General features: G+C 47.2%; 3 protein-coding genes across 15 annotated transcripts; all 3 read right to left on the bottom strand.

Annotated features, from left to right (window-relative positions):
- Window positions 1-843: 843 nt before the first annotated feature.
- On the bottom strand, window positions 844-22,356 carry LOC127007927 (acanthoscurrin-2-like). Of its 12 annotated transcripts, none has more exons than XR_007760709.1 (5): window positions 22,049-22,290; window positions 21,094-21,325; window positions 12,305-12,460; window positions 11,897-12,145; window positions 844-1,077 (listed from the first exon to the last, which is right to left on the bottom strand). XR_007760709.1 is itself a non-coding variant. In XM_050879442.1 (5 exons), the coding sequence occupies exons 1-5, from the start codon at window positions 13,556-13,558 to the stop codon at window positions 1,314-1,316; spliced, it is 327 nt and encodes a 108-aa protein (XP_050735399.1). In that variant the 5' UTR covers window positions 13,559-13,650; the 3' UTR covers window positions 1,197-1,313. The 12 variants fall into 12 exon arrangements, 8 of the variants coding, with proteins under 8 accessions (XP_050735399.1, XP_050735400.1, XP_050735394.1 ...); XR_007760708.1 differs by having other exon boundaries at window positions 21,124-21,325; window positions 22,049-22,286; XM_050879442.1 differs by lacking the exons at window positions 844-1,077; window positions 11,897-12,145; window positions 12,305-12,460; window positions 21,094-21,325; window positions 22,049-22,290 and adding exons at window positions 1,197-1,318; window positions 1,478-1,541; window positions 1,578-1,636; window positions 6,893-7,088; window positions 13,556-13,650.
- LOC127007929 (acanthoscurrin-1-like) lies at window positions 17,678-19,333 on the bottom strand. 2 transcript variants are annotated; one of them, XM_050879445.1, is made up of 4 exons: window positions 19,257-19,333; window positions 18,336-18,510; window positions 17,965-18,138; window positions 17,678-17,805 (listed from the first exon to the last, which is right to left on the bottom strand). In XM_050879445.1, the coding sequence occupies exons 1-4, from the start codon at window positions 19,257-19,259 to the stop codon at window positions 17,801-17,803; spliced, it is 357 nt and encodes a 118-aa protein (XP_050735402.1). In that variant the 5' UTR covers window positions 19,260-19,333; the 3' UTR covers window positions 17,678-17,800. The 2 variants fall into 2 exon arrangements, with proteins under 2 accessions (XP_050735402.1, XP_050735403.1); XM_050879446.1 differs by having other exon boundaries at window positions 18,366-18,510; window positions 19,257-19,332.
- Window positions 22,357-23,293: 937 nt separating the features above from the next.
- Window positions 23,294-24,928, bottom strand: LOC127007930 (ctenidin-1-like). The gene is made up of 4 exons (XM_050879447.1): window positions 24,842-24,928; window positions 23,925-24,120; window positions 23,581-23,697; window positions 23,294-23,421 (listed from the first exon to the last, which is right to left on the bottom strand). Exons 1-4 carry the CDS (start codon window positions 24,842-24,844, stop codon window positions 23,417-23,419), a joined length of 321 nt encoding a protein of 106 aa, XP_050735404.1. The 5' UTR covers window positions 24,845-24,928; the 3' UTR covers window positions 23,294-23,416.
- Between the last annotated feature and the right edge of the window lie 1,667 nt (window positions 24,929-26,595).

The following is a 26,595-nucleotide window of genomic DNA, read 5'->3' as shown; positions in this document are numbered from 1 at the left end:
TTACGTCTTTAAACCTTCAGACGCCTTCCTCTTTCCCTATGGGTGAGAATGTTGACCGTGCCTATGGCAGAGATACTGAAGAGGAGAGAGAGAGAGAGAGAGAGAGAGAGAGAGAGAGAGAGAGAGAGAGAGAGAGAGAGAGAGAGAGAGAGAGAGAGAGAGAGAGAGAGAGAGAGAGAGAGAGAGAGAGAGAGAGAGGCGTGGAATTTATATATTTTTATTTATCTTTATACAACTTCTGACTTTCCTCTTTCTGAATGGCAGAACAACACTAACACAGCACTTACAACACTAACAAGGCACTGGGCCACCCAAAATTTACCTCTCTTTTGCCCTCTTGTCCTGTTTTTTTTGGTGTGAGCAGTGTCTAGCGGGCCGTTTTTGCCTTCATTTTGTCCTTGAGTTGCTTTCCTTGCTTTTGTTGTAAAAAAAAATACATCTTAACATCGAATTAGAGGCGAGGAGGAGAAGGTCAATTTGGGTCTTATATTTAAGCATTTCGGCGTCCAAGCACACCTATTTGACGTGGCTTTCGCAGGTGTTTCGGTCTTTTCCAGAGTTAGTTTAATTACCCCTGTTTTAGTTTGAGCCTTCTTCTGTACCATGAACCTAAAGAAACGCTCATGAAAATACGATTAATCTCCTTTTAGGCCTGCGGAAATAGTTGATGTGAGAGGCAGAAGGTCTAAAATTACCGACCTGTGTGCTGAGTGAAGGCTGTAGAGGCGTTCTTCTCTTGCTGGCGAGTGGTTATGCTGAGGATGCTGAATATATTTATGATGCCTAGTGTGCTGACATTCTTCGTTGGTGCTTACTGCTAGTGAAGAGAAGGAAAGTATCCGGTGATAGTGATGTTTTTATTTTTCCTTATATTTTTAGATTTCCTCGTTTTTTCGGGTGATGCTGATGCTGGGAGGATGCTGAGGGTGCTGCTTTTTTATTACTGGCTAAGATAAGTGCTGAGGAGTAGTGTAGAGCCTTAAGGAACACCTTCACACCCTCCTCCCCACAATATGCGGTTTTTCGAAATTTTATCATCCTTTTTTGACTTTTTTTTTTATATATTTATGACTTTACCTCTGGTATTATGCTCGGCGCCATATGACCACTGTAACTGCGGCGCCATGCATATATCCCAGTCAACCAATAATTCCTTCCCGCGCTGCCAAAAGGGACCAAAGAATGCAAAAGCGACACAAATTTAGGTGGTTTTATTCCTCGTCTAATTCAATTCCATATACATTTACTTTGCCGCCGCCTCTGTCGTCACCAGCAGGGCAGCGTTGGGCCGTGGGCGTGTCGGGTGTGTCGCCTCAGCCTGTGGAGACAAGGGCACGTCAGTCCCGCTGCTGCTTCTCCGAGGAGGGGACTGTACTCACCCCAGTTGGCCTGTGTCTATAGTAACTGCACCGCTCTCACGGCACCCCACTGTCTCCTCCCTTCCCTGCCCCCCGCACCCCTCCGTCCCGCAACTCACCGTTGTACCCGCCCTTGCCACCGAATCCACCACCACCGAATCCGTCATCACCGAATCCACCGGACCCACCGAATCCACCGGAGCCACCGAATCCACCGGAGCCACCGAATCCACCGCCGCTGGAGCCACCGCCGCCGAAGCCCTTGCCGCCTCCCAAGCCTGGTTTTGGAAAAAGATAATCAGAGTAGGCCTGGCATCCGCCTCTCGCCGGCGTAGCCACCAAACAGCCGGGGAAGCCGGAGAAGTACATGGATCGTGAGTTGACTGTCACTGTTTACTAGAATGCATCGCCTTGTATGGGCTGACTCGCCTCATTCAGCCTCCTTGTGTTTTTGTGTTCATTGCTTCACACTTACTGCTGAATCCGCCTCCGCCTCCGAAGCCCTTACCGCCAAAGCCGCCGCCGCCGAAGCCTCGGCCGCCGCCTCCGAAGCCTCGGCCGCCGCCGCCGGACCCGCCCCTGAAGCCTCCGCCGCTGCCAAAGCCACCGTATCCGCCACCAGCCATCACGGCGACGGCCATCAGCACCAGCACACACAGCACGGCCAGGACACGCTGTGGGCACGGCGCGAGTCAGGGAACAGTAGGAGGGAGGTTAGACAGATAGACGCACTTTGTGGTAGCACAGTAACCCGGCAGTCAAGCGGGACACATGAGGTTACCTTGAGGAGTGAGTTGAATGGCAGAACAGACTTATGAGCCGTGTGTTTGACTCAGGGGAGGTAGAGAGAGGGAGGCGCCTGTGAGGGTGTTGCGGATGTTTGGCGAGGGATAGTGTTCACAAGTTTTTTTACGCTTGTTATTGTGAGAGAACACGAGTGCATTCACTATTGTTCTTGTTTGTTGTGGGTCCGAGTATGAAAACGGAGGGGAGGGGGGTGGGTTAACATTCAAGAAACGCAATGAGAGGGGGAGAGAGGCTACCATTGTTGCTATAGTTGTATGGGAAGCTGAAAACCGGAGTGTGATTGCCATTATTATTTATATCATTGCAACAAAGAAGCAGAGCTGAGGAAAAGGGAAGTGTGATTAATATTGTTCCCGCTGATGATATGGAGTGCTTTTTTGTTTTGTTTCCGTCGTTGTATATAGAAAGGAAAGCGAAGTGTGTTTACCAATATTATTTCTTTCGTTGCAACAAACAAGGATAGCAAAGAGAAGGGAAAGTTAGAGTAACATGGTTTCCGCTGACACTGAAAGTGTTTGAGTGTGAGTACTATTTCTTTTCTTTGTTTTGTTCAAGGAAGACAAGGGAAGTGTGTGTCTAGGATGAAGAGTGAGTGTGTTTACCATTGTCGTCACTTTTGTCAGCACCGAAGTAACAGCAGCAGCAGAAGGAGCACACTGATTTCCAAGCCAGCGTATCGCTCGCTTTATACTCCCTCGAGCCTCTGTCCCGCCCTTCAGGCTCCTCCACCCTCCAGCCCTCCCCGCCCCGCCCCCACCCTCACTCAGCCGCTGTCTTCGTGACCTAGGACTGCCGTCTTCCCGGTATCGCCGTCCACTCCCTCCTCGCCCCCCTCGTCCAGTTTTCCCCATTTCCCAACCTTTACTTAGTGTGGCTCAGCACTTTGTCGCGTCCTTCTCATGCTGGATATGAAAATATGATGTTTTCTTTTGACTTCAGCCGTAACTTTTGCCCCCCCGCCCCCCTGCCACGGCTGTGTGCGTGTGCTGGTGGTCTTGCTGACATCCATTACTGGTGCTTAGGAAGTGTGCTGATTCCTTTAGTGGTGCTTAGGATTGGTGCTGAGGAGGGAGAGAGAGTCCTACATGGTTACTGGTGAACTTTTTCTTCCCTCTTACGTCTTTAAACCTTCAGACGCCTTCATCTATCCCTATGGGTGAGAATGTTGACCGTGCCTATGGCATAGGTGCTGAAGAGAGAGAGAGAGAGAGAGAGAGAGAGAGAGAGAGAGAGAGAGAGAGAGAGAGAGAGAGAGAGAGAGAGAGAGAGAGAGAGAGAGAGAGAGAGAGAAACGTTGCATTTCAACTCTCCATGGTCCAGACTTGGTGGTCTGTCGAGCTTGTTTTTGAAGGAGTCAATCGTGTTACACTGGACCACTGACGGTGGGAGCTTATTCCATTCCCGCACTACAACGTTGGTGAAGAAAAATTTGGTGCAGTCTGAATTTACTTGTCTACATTTGAGTTTAACGCCATTGTTCCTCGTACGCAAAGTGTCATTGATCATAAACAATTTTGTTCCGTCTACATTCGTGAAACCATTAAGTATTTTAAAACATTTGATCAGTTTTCCACGGAGGCGACGTTTCTCAAGAGAGAACATGTTAAGGGTGGAAAGCCTTTCTTCGTAAGATTTGTTGCGCAAGGAAGGGATCATTTTTGTTGCCCGACGCTGAATACCTTCTAATTTAGCAATGTCCTTTGCATGGTGGGGAGACCAAAACTGTACCGCATCTTCCAAGTGGGGTCTGACTAAACTATTTTAGAGTGGAAGTATTACATCTTTATTCTTGTATAAAAAGTTTCTTTTAATGAAGCCCAACATTCTGTTCGCTTTATTTGCTGCATCGATGCATTGCTGTGAGAATTTGAGGTTTGACGCGATTTTGACCCCCAAGTCCTTAACGCACTGAACGCTTTTGAGTTTAACGCCGCTTATTTCGTAATTGAACTTCTTATTCCTTGTTCCAACTTGAAGGATCTGGCACTTGTCTACGTTAAAGGGCATCTCCCATCTATCAGACCGAGCTGAAATTTTGTGCAAGTCCTCTTGGAGTCCTTGCCTGTCTTCGTCAGTGTGAACCGAGTTACCAATCTTTGTGTCGTCTGCAAATTTACTAATGCGATTATTGAGTCCAACATCCACATCGTTGATGTAAATAATGAAGAGCACTGGGCCAAGAACCGAGCCCTGAGGGACGCCACTAGTGACCGGCGCCCACTCTGAGTTAAATCCGTCAATCACCACTCTTTGTTGTCCTTTGCTCAACCAATTCGCGATCCATTGGTGTACTTGACCGTCAATACCTATTTACTTTAATTTGTAAAATAATTTATGATGTGGGACTTTATCAAACGCTTTCTGGAAATCAAGATAACCTACGTCCAGTGATTTGGTTACGTCATAAACCGTGAAGAGGTCGTTATAAAAGGTTAATAGTTTTGATAGGCAGGATCTTTTGTTACGGAAGCCATGTTGGAATCCCCAATTAATGAGTGGATTTCAAGGTAACTCACAATTTTGTCTCTAATTATTATGCTCTCAAGTAGCTTTCCTACAACCGAAGTGAGACTAATGGACCTGTAATTACCTGGTACTTTTTTGTCTCCTTTCTTAAAAGTCGGTGTCACGTTAGCCTTTTTCCAATCCGAAGGGACGATGCCTTGTCGCAAGGATATACTGAATACGGTTGTGAGGGAGGAGAGTATTTCGCTCTTTGTTTCTTTGAGCAGAGTAGGATATACTTTGTCAGGTCCAGGACTTTTATTTGTTTGCTGTGATTGGAGGGCTTTAAGGACTTCATCGGTTGTTATTTCAAAGTTAGGCAATGCATGCTCGGGATTTCCAATAATACTGGTGTTGGTGGTAGTGGTGGGAGGACTGTTAGTATTAAACACCGATGAAAAGTAATTGTTTAATAGGTTTGCAACGTGTTGGCTGTCATTCACTAGTGCACCGTCGCTGTTTGTTAAGGGTCCAGTTCCATTTCTGATCGCCTTTCTGTTATTTATGTAACTGAAGAAGGATTTCGGATTATTTTTACAGTTGCCCGCAAGAGAGAGAGAGAGAGAGAGAGAGTCGTGGAATTTATATATTTTTATTTATCTCTATACAACTTCTGACTTTCCTCTTTCTGAATTTCAGAACAACACTAACACAGCACTAACAACACTAACAAATCACTCGCCACCCGATATTGACCTCTCTTTTGCCCTCTTGTCCTGTTTTATTTGGTGTTAGCAGTGTCCAGCCTGGCCGTTTTTTCCTTTATTTTATCCTTGAGTTACTTCCCTTGCTCTTGCTGTAAAAAAAAAAAAAAAAAAAAAAAACTTAACAAGAATTAGAGGCGAGGAGGAGTTGAACAATTTGGGTCTTATTATTAAACTTTTCGGCGCTCAAGCACACCAATTTGACGTGGCTTCTGTTGGCGTTTTGGGCATTTCCAGGGGTAGATTAATGGCCGGGTTGGTAGTTTGAGCCTTCTTCTGTACCATGAACCTAAAGAAACGCTCATGAAAATACGATTAATCTCCTTTTCGGCCTGTGGAAATAGTTGATGTGAGAGGCAGAAGGTCTAAAATTACCGACCTGTGTGCTGAGTGAAGGCTGTAGAGGGGTTCTTCTCTTGCTGGCGAGTGGTTATTCTGAGGATGCTGAATATACTGATGGTGCTGAGTGTGCTGACATTCTTCGCTAGTGCTGGATGGTGGTGAAGAGATGGAAAGTGTCTTGTGAAACTGATGGGTCTTTTTAATCATATTTCTGTAGACTTTTCCTCGTTTTTTCGGGTGCTGCTGATGCTGGGAGGATGCTGAGGGTGCTTCTTTCCTATTACTGGATAAGATAAGTGCTGAGGAGTAGTGTAGAGCCTTAAGGAACGCCTTCGTTCCCTCCTTCCCTCTATACTGTTTTTCGAATTTTTATCATCCTCTTTTGACTTTTTTTTATATATTTATGAATTTACCTCTGGTATTATGCTCGGCGCCATATGACCATTGTAAATGCGGCGCCATGCATATATATCCCAGTCAACCAATCATTCCTTCCCGCGCTGCCAAAAGGGACCAAAAAATGCAAAAGCGACACAAATTTAGGTGGTTTTATTCCTCGTCTAATTCAATTCCATATACATTTACTTTTTGCCGCCTCCGCCTCCGTCGTCACCAGCAGGGCAGCGCTGGGCCGTGGGCGTGACGGGTGTGTCGCCTCAGCCTGTGGAGACAAGGGCACGTCAGTCCCGCTGCTGCTTCTCCGCCGAGGGGACTGTACTCACCCCAGTTGGCCTGTGTCTATAGTAACTGCACCGCTCTCACGGCACCCCACTGTCTCCTCCCTTCCCTTTCCCCCACACTTCCCCGTCCCGCAACTCACCGTAGTAGCCGCCCTTGCCACCGAATCCACCACCACCGGATCCGCCACCACCGGATCCGCCACCACCGAATCCGCCATCATCGAATCCACCGGAGCCACCGAATCCACCGGAGCCACCGAATCCACCGCCGCTGGAGCCACCGCCGCCGAAGCCCTTGCTGCCTCCCAAGCCTGGTTTTGGAAAAAGATAATCAGAGTAGGCCTGGCCTGGCGTAGCCACCAAACAGCCGGGAAAGCCGGAGAAGTACATGGATCGTGAGTTGACTGTCACTGTTTACTAGAATGCATCGCCTTGTATGGGCTGACTCGCCTCTTTCAGCCTCCTTGTGTTTTTGTGTTCATTGCTTCACACTTACTGCTGAATCCGCTGCCGCCGAAGCCCTTACCGCCAAAGCCGCCGCCGCCGAAGCCTCGGCCGCCGCCTCCGAAGCCTCGGCCGCCGCCGCTGGACCCGCCCCTGAAGCCTCCGCCGCCGCCAAAGCTACCGTATCCGCCTCCAGCCATCACGGCGACGGCCATCAGCACCAGCACACACAGCACGGCCAGGACACGCTGTGGGCACGGTGCGAGTCAGGGAACAGGGGAAGGGAGGTTAGACAGACAGACATCCCTCATTGTAGCACAGTAACCCGACAGTCAGGCGGGATACATGACGTTACCTTGAGGAGTGAGTTGAATGGCAGAACAGACTTATGAGCCGTGTGTTTGGCTCAGGGGAGGAAGAGAGAGGGAGGCGCCTGTGAAGGTGGTGCAGATGTTTGGCGAGGGAGAGCGCGGGATAGTGTTTACAATTTTTTTTTACGTTTGTTATTGTGAGAACACGAGTTCATGTTTGTTGTGGGTCCGAGTATGAAAACGGAGGGGAGGGGTGGGTTAACATTCAAGAAACGCAATGAGGGGGGGAGGGAGGCTACCATTGTTGCTATAGTTGTATGGGAAGCTGAAGACCGGAGTGTGATTGCCATTAATATTTCTTTCATTGCAATAAAGAAGCAGAGCAGAGGAAAAGGGAAGTGTGATTAATATTGTTCCCGCTGATGATGTGGAGCGCTTTTTTGTTTTGTTTCCGTCGTTGTATATAGCAAGGAAAGCGAAGTGTGTTTACCATTATTGTTTCTTTCGTTGCAACAAACAAGGATAGCAAAGAAAAGGGAAAGTGAGAGTAACATGGTTTCCGCTGACACTGAAAGTGTTTGAGTGTGAGTATTTTTTTCTTTTCTTTGTTTTGTTTCAAACAAGGCAAGGAAAGTGTGTGTCTAGGATGAAGAGTGAGTGTGTTTACCATTGTCGTCACTGTTGTCAGCACCGAAGTAACAGCAGTAGCAGAAGGAGCACACTGATTTCCAACCCAGCGTGTCGCTCGCTTTATACTCCCTCGAGCCTCTGTCCCGCCCTTCAGGCTCCTCCACCCTCCAGCCCGCCCCGCCCCGTCCCCACCCTCACGCAGCCGCTGTCTTCGTGACCTAGGACTGCCGTCTTCCCGGTATCGCCGTCCACTCCCTCCTCGCCCTCCTCGTTCAGTTTTTCCCCTTTCCCAACCTTTACTCAGCGTGGCTCAGCACTTTGTCGCGTCATTTTGATGCTGGATATGAAAATATGATGTTTTCTTTTGACCTCAGCCGTGACTCTTGCCCCCCCCCTTGCCGCGGCTGTGTGCGTGTGTGTAGCGGTGGGCGAGGTGAACCTCACACTCATGGACTGAAAAGATAAACAAATATTAATTATCAACTGAAAAAAAAATCAGAAATAAAACATTGTTCCGTGTCTTGGGTCTGGGATGAAAAAGGAGGATGTGAACATGAGGAAGGGGAGCCCATCCGTCACCGCGCTCCGCCCACCTCTAAACGGTCGTGACTTTTCCATCGGCAGTAACGTCTGTCGCAGCAGTCTCCTGTATTTTGTGTAAATGTAGAAAAATAAGCAGAAAGCCTTATGTTTCACTTACAAAAAATCCATTATATGAAGCAATGCACGTCACATAATCACTGTCCTGTTGCCCTCCTAGCAAAAAGTGATTTACTGGCAATAACAAAAGCATTTTCTTTTCATGGCCTCTTCACACAACAACAACAACAACAGCAACAACAACAAGTGCAGCAACAACAACAACAACAACAACAGCAGCAGCAGCAGCAACAACAACAACAACAACAACAACAACAACAACAACAACAACAACAACAACAACAACAACAACAACTACAGCAACAACAACCGTAAATGGTAACGCTTGTGCTTTAGTCCTATTAAAAAAAAACTAATTTCAAGCAATCTTTTGAAATATTTTCTGCTGGTGATCTTGCTGACATCCATTACTGGTGCTTAGGAAGTGTGCTGATTCCCTTAGTGGTGCTTAGGATTGGTGCTGAGGAGGGAGAGAGAGTCCTACATGGTTACTGGTGAACTTTTTCTTCCCTCTTACGTCTTTAAACCTTCAGACGCCTTCCTCTTTCCCTGTGGGTGAGAATGTTGACCGTGCCTATGGCATAGGTGCTGAAGAGAGAGAGAGAGAGAGAGAGAGAGAGAGAGAGAGAGAGAGAGATTTACATAGATTTACATAGATTTACACAAAATCAGACCACATAGACCCCATTGTCCAGACTAGATGGTCTGTCCTTAAACCTAAGTGATTCTACATTAATCAGAAGGCTGCAAAACGTTGCATTTCAACTCTAGTTGATATTAAGTTGAAGGAAGTGACGGTCGAGCTTGTTTTTGAAGGAGTCAATCGTGTTACACTGGACCACTGACGGTGGGAGCTTATTCCATTCTCGCACTACAACGTTGGTGATGAAAAATTTGGTGCAGTCTGAATTTACTTGTCTACATTTGAGTTTAACGCCATTGTTCCTCGTACGCAAAGTGTCATCGATCATAAACAATGTTGATCTGTCTACATTCGTGAAACCATTAAGTATATTAAAACATTCGATCAGTTTTCCACGGAGGCGACGTTTCTTAAGAGAGAACATGTTAAGGGTGGAAAGCCTTTCTTCGTAAGATTTGTTGCGCAAGGAAGGGATCATTTTTGTTGTCCGACGCTGAACACCTTCTAATTTAGCAATGTCTTTTGCATGGTGGGGAGACCAAAACTGTACTGCATATTCCAAGTGGGGTCTGACTAAGCTATTGTAGAGTGGAAGTATTACATCTTTATTCTTGTATAAAAAGTTTCTTTTAATGAAGCCCAACATTCTGTTCGCTTTATTTGCTGCATCGATGCATTGCTGTGAGAATTTGAGGTTTGAAGCGATTTTAACCCCCAAGACCTTAACGCATTGAACGCTTTTGAGTTTAACGCCGCTTATTTCGTAATCGAACTTCTTATTCCTTGTTCCAACTTGATGGACCTGGCACTTGTCTACGTTAAAGGGCATCTCCCATCTATCAGACCAAGCTGAAATTTTGTGCAAGTCCTCATGGAGTCTTTGCCTGTCTTCGTCAGTGTGAACCGAGTTACCAATCTTTGTGTCGTCTGCAAATTTACTAATGCGATTATTGAGTCCAACATCCACATCGTTGATGTAAATAATGGAGAGCACTGGGCCAAGAACCGAGCCCTGAGGGACGCCATTAGTGACCGGCGCCCATTCTGAGTTAAATCCGTCAGTCACCATTCTTTGTTGTCTGTTGTTCAACCAATTCGCGATCCATTGGTGTACTTGACCGTCAATACCTATTTGTTTTAATTTGTAAAGTAATTTATGATGTGGGACTTTATCAAACGCTTTCTGGAAATCAAGATAGATTACGTCAAGTGATTTGGTTACGTCATAAACCGTGAAGAGGTTTGATAGGCAGGATCTTTTGTTACGGAAGCCAAGTTGTGAGTCCCCAATTAATGAGTGGCTTTCAAGGTAACTCACAATTGTGTCTCTAATTATGCTCTGAAGTAGCTTATCTACAACCGAAGTTAGACTAATGGGCCTGTAATTACCTGGTACTTTTTTGTCTCATTTCTTAAAAATCGGTGTCACGTTAGCCTTTTTTCAATCCGAAGGGACGATGCATTGTCGGAAGAACATATTGAATACGGTTGTGAGGGAGGAGAGTAATTCGCTCTATGTTTCTTTGAGCAGAGTAGGATATACTTTGTCAGGTCCAGGACTTTTATTTGTTTGAAGTGATTGGAGGGCTTTAAGGACTTCATCGGTTTTTATTTCAAAGTTAGGCAATGCATGTTCGGGGTTTACATTAGTACTGGTGTTGGTTGTAGTGGTGGGAGGACTGTTAGTATTAAACACCGATGAAAAGTAATTGTTTAATAAGTTTGCAACGTGTTGGCTGTCAGTCACTAGTGCACCATCGCTGTTTGTTAAGGGTCCAATTCCACTTCTGATCGCCTTTCTGTTGTTTATGTAACTGAAGAAGGATTTCGGATTATTTTTACAGTTGGCCGCAAGAGAGAGAGAGAGAGAGAGAGAGAGAGAGAGAGAGAGAGAGAGAGAGAGAGAGAGAGAGAGAGAGAGAGAGAGAGAGTCGTGGAATTTATATATTTTTATTTATCTCTATACAACTTCTGACGTTCCTCTTTCTGAATTTCAGAACAACACTAACACAGCACTTACAACACTAACAAAGCACGCGCCAACCGAGATTGACCTCTCTTTTGTCCTCTTGTCCTGTTTTATTTGGTGTTAGCAGTGTCCAGCCTGGCCGTTTTTTCCTTTATTTTATCCTTGAGTTACTTCCCTTGCTCTTGCTGTAAAAAAAAATATAAAAAAAAATAACAAGAATTAGAGGCAAGGAGGAGTTGATATATTTGGGTCTTATTATTAAACTTTTCGTCGTCCAAGCACACCTATTTGACGTGGCTTTCGTAGGCGTTTTGGGCATTTCCAGGGGTAGTTTAATGGCCGGGGTGGTAGTTTGAGCCTTCTTCTGTACCATGAACGTAAAGAAACGCTCATGAAAATACGATTAATCCCCTTTTTGGCCTGTGGAAATAGTTGATGTGAGAGGCAGAAGGTCTAAAATTACCGACCTATGTGCTGAGTGAAGGCTGTAGAGCCGTTCTTCTCTTGCTGGCGAGTGGTTATGCTGAGGATGCTGAATATACTTATGGTGCTGAGTGTGCTGACATTCTTCGCTAGTGCTGGAAGGTGGTGAAGAGATGGAAAGTGTCTTGTGAAACTGATGGGTCTTTTTAATCATATTTCTGTAGACTTTTCCTCGTTTTTTCGGGTGCTGCTGATGCTGGGAGGATGCTAAGGGTGCTTCTTTCCTATTACTGGATAAGATAAGTGCTGAGGAGTAGTGTAGAGCCTTAAGGAACGCCTTCGTTCCCTCCTTCCCTCTATACTGTTTTTCGAATTTTTATCATCCTCTTTTGACTTTTTTTTATATATTTATGAATTTACCTCTGGTATTATGCTCGGCGCCATATGACCATTGTAAATGCGGCGCCATGCATATATATCCCAGTCAACCAATCATTCCTTCCCGCGCTGCCAAAAGGGACCAAAAAATGCAAAAGCGACACAAATTTAGGTGGTTTTATTCCTCGTCTAATTCAATTCCATATACATTTACTTTGCCGCCGCCTCCGCCTCCGTCGTCACCAGCAGGGCAGCGCTGGGCCGTGGGCGTGACGGGTGTGTCGCCTCAGCCTGTGGAGACAAGGGCACGTCAGTCCCGCTGCTGCTTCTCCGCCGAGGGGACTGTACTCACCCCAGTTGGCCTGTGTCTATAGTAACTGCACCGCTCTCACGGCACCCCACTGTCTCCTCCCTTCCCTTTCCCCCACACTTCCCCGTCCCGCAACTCACCGTAGTAGCCGCCCTTGCCACCGAATCCGCCACCACCGGATCCGCCACCACCGAATCCGCCATCATCGAATCCACCGGAGCCACCGAATCCACCGGAGCCACCGAATCCACCGCCGCTGGAGCCACCGCCGCCGAAGCCCTTGCTGCCTCCCAAGCCTGGTTTTGGAAAAAGATAATCAGAGTAGGCCTGGCCTGGCGTAGCCACCAAACAGCCGGGAAAGCCGGAGAAGTACATGGATCGTGAGTTGACTGTCACTGTTTACTAGAATGCATCGCCTTGTATGGGCTGACTCGCCTCTTTCAGCCTCCTTGTGTTTTTGTGTTCATTGCTTCACACTTACTGCTGAATCCGCCGCCGCCGAAGCCCTTACCGCCAAAGCCGCCGCCGCCGAAGCCTCGGCCGCCGCCTCCGAAGCCTCGGCCGCCGCCGCTGGACCCGCCCCTGAAGCCTCCGCCGCCGCCAAAGCTACCGTATCCGCCTCCAGCCATCACGGCGACGGCCATCAGCACCAGCACACACAGCACGACCAGGACACGCTGTGAGTCAGGGAACAGACAGACATCCCTCATTGTAGCACAGTAACCCGACAGTCAGGCGGGATACATGACGTTACCTTGAGGAGTGAGTTGAATGGCAGAACAGACTTATGAGCCGTGTGTTTGGCTCAGGGGAGGAAGAGAGAGGGAGGCACCTGTGAAGGTGGTGCAGATGTTTGGCGAGGGAGAGCGCGGGATAGTGTTTACAATTTTTTTTTACGTTTGTTATTGTGAGAACACGAGTGCAATCACTATTGTTCTTGTTTGTTGTGGGTCCGAGTATGAAAACGGAGGGGAGGGGGGTGGGTTAACATTCAAGAAACGCAATGAGGGGGGGAGAGAGGCTACCATTGTTGCTATAGTTGTATGGGAAGCTGAAGACCGGAGTGTGATTGCCATTAATATTTCTTTCATTGCAACAAAGAAGCAGAGCAGAGGAAAAGGGAAGTGTGATTAATATTGTTCCCGCTGATGATGTGGAGTGCTTTTTTGTTTTGTTTCCGTCGTTGTATATAGCAAGGAAAGCGAAGTGTGTTTACCATTATTGTTTCTTTCGTTGCAACAAACAAGGATAGCAAAGAAAAGGGAAAGTGAGAGTAACATGGTTTCCGCTGACACTGAAAGTGTTTGAGTGTGAGTATTTTTTTTTTCTTTGTTTTGTTTCAAGCAAGGCAAGGAAAGTGTGTGTCTAGGATGAAGAGTGAGTGTGTTTACCATTGTCGTCACTGTTGTCAGCACCGAAGTAACAGCAGTAGCAGAAGGAGCACACTGATTTCCAACCCAGCGTGTCGCTCGCTTTATACTCCCTCGAGCCACTGTCCCGCCCTTCAGGCTCCTCCACCCTCCAGCCCGCCCCGCCCCGCCCCCACCCCCACGCAGCCGCTGTCTTCGTGACCTAGGACTGCCGTCTTCCCGGTATCGCCGTCCACTCCCTCCGCGCCCTCCTCGTTCAGTTTTTCCCCTTTCCCAACCTTTACTCAGCGTGGCTCAGCACTTTGTCGCGTCATTTTGATGCTGGATATGAAAATATGATGTTTTCTTTTGACCTCAGCCGTGACTCTTGCTCCCCCCCCCCCCCCCCCCTGCCGCGGCTGTGTGCGTGTGTGTAGCGATGGGCGAGGTGAACCTCACACTCATGGACTGAAAAGATAAACAAATATTAATTATCAACTGAAAAATAAAATCAGAAATAAAACATTGTTCCGTGTCTTGGGTCTGGGATGAAAAAGGAGGATGTGAACATGAGGAAGGGGAGCCCATTCGTCACCGCGCCCCGCCCACCTCTAAACGGTCGTGACTTTTCCATCGGCAGTAACGTCTGTCGCAGCAGTCTCCTGTATTTTGTGTAAATGTAGAAAAATAAGCAGAAAGCCTTATGTTTCACTTACAAAAAATCCATTATATGAAGCAATGCACATCACATAATCACTGTCCTGTTGCCCTCCTAGCAAAAAGTGATTTACTGGCAATAACAAAAGCATTTTCTATTCATGGTCTCTTCACACAACAACAACAACAACAACAACAACTGCAGCAACAACAACAACAACAACAAGAACAACAGCAGCAGCAGCAGCAGCAACAACAACAACAACAACAACAACAACAACAACAACAACAACAACTACAGCAACAACAACCGTAAATGGTAACGCTTGTGCTTTAGTCCTATTAAAAAAAAACTAATTTCAAGCAATCTTTTGAAATATTTTCTGCTGGTGATCTTGTTGACATCCATTACTGGTGCTAAGGAAGTGTGCTGATTCCCTTAGTGGTGCTTAGGATTGGTGCTGAATAGGGAGAGAGAGTCCTACATGGTTACTGGTGAACTTTTTCTTCCCTCTTACGTCTCTTCAGACGCCTTCCTCTTTCCCTGTGGGTGAGAATGTTGACCGTGCCTATGGCATAGGTGCTGAAGAGAGAGAGAGAGAGAGAGAGAGAGAGAGAGATTTACATAGATTTACATAGATTTACACAAAATCAGACCACATAGACCCCATTGTCCAGACTAGATGGTCTGTCCTTAAACCTAAGTGATTCTACATTAATCAGAAGGCTGCAAAACGTTGCATTTCAACTCTAGTTGATATTAAGTTGAAGGAAGTGACGGTCGAGCTTGTTTTTGAAGGAGTCAATCGTGTTACACTGGACCACTGACGGTGGGAGCTTATTCCATTCTCGCACTACAACGTTGATGATGAAAAATTTGGTGCAGTCTGAATTTACTTGTCTACATTTGAGTTTAACGCCATTGTTCCTCGTACGCAAAGTGTCATCGATCATAAACAATGTTGATCTGTCTACATTCGTGAAACCATTAAGTATATTAAAACATTCGATCAGTTTTCCACGGAGGCGACGTTTCTTAAGAGAGAACATGTTAAGGGTGGAAAGCCTTTCTTCGTAAGATTTGTTGCGCAAGGAAGGGATCATTTTTGTTGTCCGACGCTGAACACCTTCTAATTTAGCAATGTCTTTTGCATGGTGGGGAGACCAAAACTGTACTGCATATTCCAAGTGGGGTCTGACTAAGCTATTGTAGAGTGGAAGTATTACATCTTTATTCTTGTATAAAAAGTTTCTTTTAATGAAGCCCAACATTCTGTTCGCTTTATTTGCTGCATCGATGCATTGCTGTGAGAATTTGAGGTTTGAAGCGATTTTAACCCCCAAGACCTTAACGCATTGAACGCTTTTGAGTTTAACGCCGCTTATTTCGTAATCGAACTTCTTATTCCTTGTTCCAACTTGATGGACCTGGCACTTGTCTACGTTAAAGGGCATCTCCCATCTATCAGACCAAGCTGAAATTTTGTGCAAGTCCTCATGGAGTCTTTGCCTGTCTTCGTCAGTGTGAACCGAGTTACCAATGTTTGTGTCGTCTGCAAATTTACTAATGCGATTATTGAGTCCAACATCCACATCGTTGATGTAAATAATGAAGAGCACTGGGACAAGAACCGAGCCCTGAGGGACGCCATTAGTGACCGGCGCCCATTCTGAGTTAAATCCGTCAGTCACCATTCTTTGTTGTCTGTTGTTCAACCAATTCGCGATCCATTGGTGTACTTGACCGTCAATACCTATTTGTTTTAATTTGTAAAGTAATTTATGATGTGGGACTTTATCAAACGCTTTCTGGAAATCAAGATAGATTACGTCCAGTGATTTGGTTACGTCATAAACCGTGAAGAGGTTTGATAGGCAGGATCTTTTGTTACGGAAGCCAAGTTGTGAGTCCCCAATTAATGAGTGGCTTTCAAGGTAACTCACAATTGTGTCTCTAATTATGCTCTGAAGTAGCTTATCTACAACCGAAGTTAGACTAATGGGCCTGTAATTACCTGGTACTTTTTTGTCTCATTTCTTAAAAATCGGTGTCACGTTAGCCTTTTTTCAATCCGAAGGGACGATGCATTGTCGGAAGAACATATTGAATACGGTTGTGAGGGAGGAGAGTAATTCGCTCTATGTTTCTTTGAGCAGAGTAGGATATACTTTGTCAGGTCCAGGACTTTTATTTGTTTGAAGTGATTGGAGGGCTTTAAGGACTTCATCGGTTTTTATTTCAAAGTTAGGCAATGCATGTTCGGGGTTTACATTAGTACTGGTGTTGGTTGTAGTGGTGGGAGGACTGTTAGTATTAAACACCGATGAAAAGTAATTGTTTAATAGGTTTGCAACGTGTTGGCTGTCAGTCACTAGTGCACCATCGCTGTTTGTTAAGGGTCCAATTCCACTTCTGATCGCCTTTCTGCTGTTTATGTAACTGAAGAAGGATTTCGGATTATTTTTACAGTTGGCTGCAAGAGAGAGAGAGAGAGGGAGAGAGAGTCGTGGAATTTATATATTTTTATTTATCTCTATACAACTTCTGACGTTCCTCTTTCTGAATTTCAGAACAACACTAACACAGCACTTACAACACTAACAAGGTACGCGCCAACCGAGATTGACCTCTCTTTTGTCCTCTTGTCCTGTTTTATTTGGTGTTAGCAGTGTCCAGCCTGGCCGTTTTTTCCTTTATTTTATCCTTGAGTTACTTCCCTTGCTCTTGCTGTAAAAGAATAAAAATAAAAATAACAAGAATTAGAGGCAAGGAGGAGTTGATATATTTGGGTCTTATTATTAAACTTTTCGTCGTCCAAGCACACCTATTTGACATGGCTTTCGTAGGCGTTTTGGGCATTTCCAGGGGTAGTTTAATGGCCGGGGTGGTAGTTTGAGCCTTCTTCTGTACCATGAACCTAAAGAAACGCTCATGAAAATACGATTAATCCCCTTTTTGGCCTGTGGAAATAGTTGATGTAAGAGGCAGAAGGTCTAAAATTACCGACCTATGTGCTGAGTGAAGGCTGTAGAGGGGTTCTTCTCTTGCTGGCGAGTGGTTATGCTGAGGATGCTGAATATACTTATGGTGCTGAGTGTGCTGACATTCTTCGCTAGTGCTGGAAGGTGGTGAAGAGATGGGAAGTGTCTTGTGAAACTGATGGGTCTTTTTAATCATATTTCTGTAGACTTTTCCTCGTTTTTTCGGGTGATGCTGATGCTGGGAGGATGCTGAGGGTGCTTCTTTCCTATTACTGGATAAGATAAGTGCTGAGAAGTAGTGTAGAGCCTTAAGGAACGCCTTCATTCCCTCCTCCCCACACTATACTGTTTTTGGAATTTTTATCATCCTCTTTTGACTTTTTTTTTAATATATTTATGAATTTACCTCTGGTATTACTCGGCGCCATATGACCACTGTAACTGCGGCGCCATGCATATATATCCCAGTCAACCAATCATTCCTTCCCACGCAGCCAAAAGGGACCAAAAAATGCAAAAGCGACACAAATTTAGGTGGTTTTATTCCTCGTCTAATTCAATTCCATATACATTTACTTTGGCGCCGCCTCCGCCTCCGTCGTCACCAGCAGGGCAGCGCTGGGCCGTGGGCGTGTCGGGTGTGTCGCCTCAGCCTGTGGAGACAAGGGCACGTCAGTCCCGCTGCTGCTTCTCCGCCGAGGGGACTGTACTCACCCCAGTTGGCCTGTGTCTATAGTAACTGCACCGCTCTCACGGCACCCCACTGTCTCCTCCCTTCCCTTTCCCCCACACTTCCCCGTCCCGCAACTCACCGTAGTAGCCGCCCTTGCCACCGAATCCGCCACCACCGGATCCGCCACCACCGAATCCGCCATCATCGAATCCACTGGAGCCACCGAATCCACCGGAGCCACCGAATCCACCGGAGCCACCGAATCCACCGCCGCTGGAGCCACCGCCGCCGAAGCCCTTGCTGCCTCCCAAGCCTGGTTTTGGAAAAAGATAATCAGAGTAGGCCTGGCATCCGCCTCTCGCCGGCGTAGCCACCAAACAGCCGGGGAAGCCGGAGAAATACATGGATCGTGAGTTGACTGTCACTGTTTACTAGAATGCATCGCCTTGTATGGGCTGACTCGCCTCATTCAGCCTCCTTGTGTTTTTGTGTTCATTACTTCACACTTACTGCTGAATCCGCTGCCGCCGAAGCCCTTACCGCCAAAGCCGCCGCCGCCGAAGCCTCGGCCGCCGCCGCCGGACCCGCCCCTGAAGCCTCCGCCGCCGCCAAAGCCACCGTATCCGCCACCAGCCATCACGGCGACGGCCATCAGCACTAGCACACACAGCACGGCCAGGACACGCTGTGGGCACGGCGCGAGTCAGGGAACAGGGGAAGGGAGGCTAGACAGACAGACATCCCTCATTGTAGCACAGTAACCCGACAGTCAGGCGGGATACATGACGTTACCTTGAGGAGTGAGTTGAATGGCAGAACAGACTTATGAGCCGTGTGTTTGGCTCAGGGGAGGAAGAGAGAGGGAGGCGCCTGTGAGGGTGGTGCAGATGTTTGGCGAGGGAGAGCACGGGATAGTGTTTACAAGTTTTTTTTACGTTTGTTATTGTGAGAACACGAGTGCAATCACTATTGTTCTTGTTTGTTGTGGGTCCGAGTATGAAAACGGAGGGGAGGGGGGTGGGTTAACATTCAAGAAACGCAATGAGGGGGGGAGGGAGGCTACCATTGTTGGTATAGTTGTATGGGAAGCTGAAGACCGGAGTGTGATTGCCATTAATATTTCTTTCATTGCAATAAAGAAGCAGAGCTGAGGAAAAGGGAAGTGTGATTAATATTGTTCCCGCTGATGATGTGGAGTGCTTTTTTGTTTTATTTCCGTCGTTGTATATAGCAAATAAAGCGAAGTGTGTTTACCATTATTGTTTCTTTCGTTGCAACAAACAAGGATAGCAAAGAAAAGGGAAAGTGAGAGTAACATGGTTTCCGCTGACACTGAAAGTGTTTGAGTGTGAGTATTTTTTTCTTTTCTTTGTTTTGTTTCAAGCAAGGCAAGGAAAGTGTGTGTCTAGGATGAAGAGTGAGTGTGTTTACCATTGTCGTCACTGTTGTCAGCACCGAAGTAACAGCAGTAGCAGAAGGAGCACACTGATTTCCAACCCAGCGTGTCGCTCGCTTTATACTCCCTCGAGCCTCTGTCCCGCCCTTCAGGCTCCTCCACCCTCCAGCCCGCCCCGCCCCGCCCTCACCCTCACGCAGCCGCTGTCTTCGTGACCTAGGACTGCCGTCTTCCCGGTATCGCCGTCCACTCCCTCCTCGCCCGCCTCGTTCAGTTTTCCCCCTTTCCCAACCTTTACTCAGCGTGGCTCAGCACTTTGTCGCGTCATTTTGATGCTGGATATGAAAATAGGATGTTTTCTTTTGACCTCAGCCGTGACTCTTGCTCCCCCCCCCCCGCCCCCCGCCCGCCCCGCCCCCTTGCCGCGGCTGTGTGCGTGTGTGTAGCGGTGGGCGAGGTGAACCTCACACTCATGGACTGAAAAGATAAACAAATATTAATTATCAACTGAAAAAAAAAAATCAGAAATAAAACATTGTTCCGTGTCTTGGGTCTGGGATGAAAAAGGAGGATGTGAACATGAGGAAGGGGAGCCCATCCGTCACCGCGCCCCGCCCACCTCTAAACGGTCGTGACTTTTCCATCGGCAGTAACGTCTGTCGCAGCAGTCTCCTGTATTTTGTGTAAATGTAGAAAAATAAGCAGAAAGCCTTATGTTTCACTTACAAAAAATCCATTATATGAAGCAATGCACGTCACATAATCACTGTCCCGGTGCCCTCCTAGCAAAAAGTGATTTACTGGCAGTAACAAAAGCATATTCTTTTCATGGTCTCTTCACACAACAACAACAACAACAACAACAACAACAACAACTGCAGCAACAACAACAACAACAACAACAACAACAGCAACAACAACAACAACAACAACAACAACAACAAAAACAACAACTACAGCAACAACAACCGTAAATGGTAACGCTTGTGCTTTAGTCCTATTAAAAAAAGCTAATTTCAAGCAATCTTTTGAAATATTTTCTGCTGGTGATCTTGCTGACATCCATTACTGGTGCTTAGGAAGTGTGCTGATTCCCTTAGTGGTGCTTAGGATTGGTGCTGAGGAGGGAGAGACTCTTTTGACTTTTTTTTTTTTATATATATGACTTTACTTCTGATATTATGCTCGGCGCCATATGACCACTGTGATTGCGGCGCCATGCATATATATCCCAGTCAACCAATCATTCCTTCCCGCGCTGCCAAAAGGGACCAAAAAATGCAAAAGCGACACAAATTTAGGTGGTTTTATTCCTCGTCTAATTCAATATCATATACATTTGCTTTGCCGCCGCCGCCGCCTCCGTCGTCACCAGCAGTGCAGCGCTGGGCCGTGGGCGTGTCGGGTGTGTCGCCTCAGCCTGTGGAGACAAGGGCACGTCAGTCCCGCTGCTGCTTCTCCGCCGAGGGGACTGTCCTCACCCCAGTTGGCCTGTGTCTATAGTAACTGCACCGCTCTCACGGCACCCCACTGTGTCCTCCCTTCCCAGCCCCCCGCACCTCTCCGTCCCGCAACTCACCGTAGTAGCCGCCCTTGCCACCGAATCCGCCACCGCCGCCGAAGCCCTTGCCGCCTCCAAAGCCTGGTTTTGGAAAAAGATAATCAGAGTAGGCCTGGCATCCGCCTCTCGCCGGCGTAGCCACCAAACAGCCGGGGAAGCCGGAGAAGTACATGGATCGAGAGTTAACTGTCACTGTTTGCTATATATATATATAAAAAAAAAAAAAAAAAAAATAGAATGCATCGCCTTGTATGGGCTGACTCGCCTCTTTCAGCTTCCTTGTGTTTTTGTGTTCATTGCTTCACACTTACTGCTGAATCCGCCGCCGCCGAAGCCCTTACCGCCAAAGCCGCCGCCGCCGAAGCCTCGGCCGCCGCCGAAGCCTCGGCCGCCGCCTAAGCCTCGGCCGCCGCCTCCGAAGCCTCGGCCGCCGCCGCCTGACCCGCCCCTGAATCCTCCGCCGCCGCCAAAGCCACCGTATCCGCCACCAGCCAGCACGGCGACGGCCATCAGCACCAGCACACACAGCACGGCCAGGACACGCTGTGGGCACTGCGCAAGTCAGGGAACAGTGGGAGGGGAGGTTAGACAGACAGATGTCCCCCGTTGTAGCACAGTAACCCGACAGTCAGGCGGGACACGTGAGGTTACTTTGAGGAGTGAGTTGAATGGCAGAACAGACTTATGAGCCGCGTGTTTGGCTCAGGGGATGTTTTGCGGATGTTTGGCGAGGGCGAGCACGGGATAGTGTTCACAATTTTTTTTTTACGTTTGTTATTGTGAGAGAACACGAGTGCATTCACTATTGTTCTTGTTTGTTGTGGGTCCGAGTATGAAAACGGAGGGGAGGGGGGTGGGTTAACATTCAAGAAACGCAATGAGAGGGGGGAGAGATTCTACCATTGTTGCTATAGTTGTATGGGAAGCTGAAAACCGGAGTGTGATTGCCATTATTATTTCTTTCATTGCTACAAAGAAGCAGAGCAGAGGAAAAGGGAAGTGTGATTAATATTATTTCCGCTGATGATGTGGAGTGTTTTTTTGTTTTGTTTCCGTCGTTGTATATAGCAAGGAAAGCGAAGTGTGTTTACCATTATTGTTTCTTTCGTTGCAACAAACAAGGATAGCAAAGAAAAGGGAAAGTGGGAGTAACATGGTTTCCGCTGACACTGAAAGTGTTTGAGTGTGAGTATTTTTTCTTTTCTTTGTTTTGTTCAAGGAAGGCAAGGGGAGTGTGTGTCTAGGAGGAAGAGTGAGTGTGTTTACCATCGTCGTCACTGTTGTCAGCACCGAAGTAACAGCAGCAGCAGAAGGAGCACACTGATTTCCAAGCCAGCGTATCGCTCGCTTTATACTCCCTCGAGCCTCTGTCCCGCCCTTCAGTCTCCTTCACCCTCCAGCCAACCCCGACCTAGGACTGCCGTCATTCTGATGCTAGATATGAAAATATGATGTTTTCTTTTGACTTCAGCCGTAACTGTTGCCCCCCCCACCCCCTTGCCGCGGCTGTGTGCGTGTTTGTAGCGGTGGGCGAGGTGAACCTCACACTCATGCACTGAAGAGATAAAGAAATATTAATTATCAACTGAAAAAAAATCAGAAATAAAACATTGTTCCGTGTCTTGGGTCTGGGATGAAAAAGGAGGATGTGAACATGAGGAAGGGGAGCCCATCCGTCACCGCGCCCCGCCCACCTCTAAACGGTCGTGACTTTTCCATCGGCAGTAACGTCTGTCGCAGCAGTCTCCTGTATTTTGTGTAAATGTAGAAAAATAAGCAGAAAGCCTTATGTTTCACTTACAAAAAATCCATTATATGAAGCAATGCACGTCACATAATCACTGTCCCGGTGCCCTCTTAGCAAATAGTGATTTACTGGCAACAACAAAAGCATATTTTTTTCATGGTCTCTTCACACAACAACAACAACAGCAACAACAACAAAAACAACAACAACAACAACTGCAGCAACAGTAAACATAAATGGTAACGCTTGTGCTTTAGTCTTATTAAAAAAAACTAATTTCAAGCAATCTTTTGAAATATTTTCTGCTGGAGAGAGAGTCCTACATGGTTACTGGTGAACTTTTTCTTCCCTCTTACGTCTTTAAACCTTCAGACGCCTTCCTCTTTCCCTATGGGTGATAATGTTGACCGTGCCTATGGCATAGGCACTTTTCCTCGTTTTTTTTCGGGTGATGCTGATGCTGGGAGGATGCTGAGGGTGCTGCTTTCCTATTACTGGCTAAGATAAGTGCTGAGGAGTAGTGTAGAGCCTTAAGGAACACCTTCACACTCTCCTCCCCACACTATGCTGTTTTTCGATTTTTTATCATCCTTTTTTATCATCCTCTTTTGACTGTTTTTTTTTTTTTATATATTTATGACTTTACTTCTGATATTATGCTCGGCGCCATATGACCACTGTAATTGCGGCGCCATGCATATATCCAGTCAACCAATCATTCCTTCCCGCGCTGCCAAAAGGGACCAAAAAATGCAAAAGCGACACAAAATTAGGTGGTTTTATTCCTCGTCTAATTCAATATCATATACATTTGCTTTGCCGCCGCCGCCGCCTCCGTCGTCACCAGCAGGGCAGCGCTGGGCCGTGGGCGTGTCGGGTATGTCGCCTCAGCCTGTGGAGACAAGGGCACGTCAGTCCCGCTGCTGCTTCTCCGCCGAGGGGACTGTCCTCACCCCAGTTGGCCTGTGTCTATAGTAACTGCACCGCTCTCACGGCACCCCACTGTCTCCTCCCTTCCCTGCCCCCCGCACCCCTCCGTCCCCCAACTCACCGTAGTAGCCGCCCTTGCCACCGAATCCACCACCACCGGATCCACCACCACCGAATCCACCAGAGCCACCGAATCCACCGGAGCCACCGCCGCCGAAGCCCTTGCCGCCTCCCAAGCCTGGTTTTGGAAAAAGATAATCAGAGTAGGCCTGTCATCCGCCTCTCGCCGGCGTAGCCACCAAACAGCCGGGGAAGCCGGAGAAGTATATGGATCGTGAGTTGACTGTCACTGTTTACTAGAATGCATCGCCTTGTATGGGCTGACTCGCCTCTTTCAGCCTCCTTGTGTTTTTTTGTTCATTGCTTCACACTTACTGCTGAATCCGCCTCCGCCGAAGCCCTTACCGCCAAAGCCGCCGCCGCCGAAGCCCTTATCGCCAAATCCGCCGCCGCCGAAGCCTCGGCCGCCGCCTCCGAAGCCTCGGCCGCCGCCGCCTGACCCGCCCCTGAAGCCTCCGCCGCCGCCAAAGCCACCGTATCCGCCACCAGCCAGCACGGCGACGGCCATAAGCACCAGCACACACAGCACGGCCAGGACACGCTGTGGGCACGGCACGAGTCAGGGAACAGTGGGAAGGGAGGGTAGACAGATAGACGTCCCTTGTGGTAGCACAGTTACCCGGCAGTCAGGCGGGACACATGAGGTTACCTTGAGAAGGGAGTTGAAGGGCAGACCAGACTTATGAGCCGTGTGTTAGGCTGAAGTGAGGGAGGGAGAGGGAGGCGCCTGTGAGGGTGATGCGGATGTTTGGCGAGGGAGTGCGCGGGATAGTGTTCACAAGTTTTTTTACGTTTGTTATTGTGAGAGAACACGAGTGCATTCACTATTGTTCTTGTTTGTTGTGGGGGGGGGGTAACATTCAAGAAACGCAATTGGAAGAGGGGGAAGTTACCATTATTGATATTCATGCAAGGGAAGCTGAAAACCGAGTCCGATTGGCATTATTATTTCTTTCATTGCAACAAACAGGCAGGGCAGAGGATAAGGGAAGTGTGAATAAAATTGCCTCCCGTAATGTTACGAGGGGTTTAAACGTTCTTTTTTTTTCTGTCGTCGTATCTAGCAAGGAAAGGGAAGTGTGTTTACCATTATTGTTTATTTCGTTGCAACACAGAATAGAAAAAAAAAAGTTAAAGTGAGATTTACATAGTTTCCGCTGACATTGAAAATAACTGAGTGTGAGTATTATTTTTTCTTTTCTTTGTTTTTTATCAAGCAAGGCAAAGGAAGCGTGTCTAGGAGGAAGAGTGAGTGTGTTTACCATCGTCGTCACTGTTGTAAGCACCGAAGTAACAGCAGCAGCAGAAGGAGCACACTGATGCCCAAACCAGCGTGTCGCTCGCTTTATACTCCTGGAGCTGCTGTCCCGTCCTTCAGTCTCCTCGACCCTCCAGCCCCGCCCCGCCCCGCCCCCACCCTCACTCAGTCACTGACTTCGTGACCTAGGACTGCCGTCTTCCCGGTATTGCATTTCCCCTCCTCCCCGCCCCCATCGTTCAGTTTTCCCCCTTTCCCAACCTTTACTCAACGTGGCTCAGCACTTTGTCGCGTCCGTCTGATGCTGGATATGAAAATAATATGTTTTCTTTTGGCCTCAGCCGTAACTCTTGCCCCGTCTCCCACCCCCCACCCCGCCCCACTGCCGCGGCTGTGTGCGCGTGTGTCGATGGGCGAGGTGAACCTTGCACTCATACACTGAAGAGATAAACAAATATTAATTATTAACTGAAAAAAATCAGAAAAAAACATTGTTTCGTGTCCTGGGTCCAAACAGCAGGAAGGGAAGCCCATGCACGCCGCGCGTCGTCCATCTCTAAACCGGCGTGACTTTTCCATCGGCAGGAAGGTCTGTCGCGACACTTTCCTATATTCGTTGAAAATATAGAAATTAATTAGAAACTTCTGTTTCCCTTACAGAAAAAAATTATATGAAGCAGTGCACGTCACATAAACACTGTCCTGTTGTCCTACCAAAAAAAAAAAAAAAGAAAAAAGAAAAAAAAAAAAAAAACTGGCGATAGCTAAAACATTTTTCCTCCATGATCTCTTCACACCACCACCACCACCACCAATAGCAACAACAACAGCAACAACAACAACAACAGCAACAACAACAACAACAACAACAACAACAACAACAACAACAACAACAACAACAACAACAATAACAACAATAGCAAAAACAACTATAAGTGGTAACATTTGTTCTGTAGTTTCATTTACATACACAAAATCCTAGTTTCAAAGCAAGTAAACATACGTTTTCTGCTGATGATCCTGTCAACATCTTTCACTGGTGCTGATTCCCTTAGTGGTACTTAGGATTGGTGCTGAGGAATGAAAAAGTCCTATATGGTTACTGATGAGCTTTTCCTTCCCTCTTACTTCTTTGAACCTTCAGATGCCTTCCTCTTTCCCTATGGGTGAGAATGTTGACTGTGCTTCAGGTGTTACCATCCTTCTTTGATTCTTGGCATAGGTGCTGAAGAGGAGGAGAGAGAGAGAGAGAGAGAGAGAGAGAGAGAGAGAGAGAGAGAGAGAGAGTAGTGAAATTTATATATTTTTATTTTTATTTATCTCTATACAACTTCTGACTTTTCTCTTCTGGTGGCTGATGATGCTGAAAATTCTGAGGATGCTGACGTGTGCAGAGTGTGCTGGCATCGTGTACTGGTGCATGGGAAGGGTACAACGACGACACAGGACTGCTTTGCTTTGTTTAATTAATGGATTTCTTATAAGTGAAAGAGAGGGGTTGCTGCTTACTTTACTATACCTATGCAAAATATAGGAAAGTGTTGCGACGGATGTTACTTCAGATGGAAAAAAGTCTCTTTCATTTAGAGGTGGGCGGGGCGCGGCGACGAATGGACCCTCCTTCCTGTTGTTCGCATCCTCCTTTTCTTTCTAGAACCCAAGACGCGGAACAATGTTTTTTTTTCTCTGACTTTCTTCACTTAATAATATTTCTTTATCTCTTCAGCAACTTCAGTCATGTAGAGCACTGGGGGGGCA

Source organism: Eriocheir sinensis, chromosome 36, assembly GCF_024679095.1.
Source record: "Eriocheir sinensis breed Jianghai 21 chromosome 36, ASM2467909v1, whole genome shotgun sequence".
Taxonomy (NCBI): Eukaryota; Metazoa; Arthropoda; class Malacostraca; order Decapoda; family Varunidae; genus Eriocheir; species Eriocheir sinensis.
Note: the sequence above shows the minus strand (reverse complement) of the source record. Positions and strands in the feature narration are given on the sequence as shown.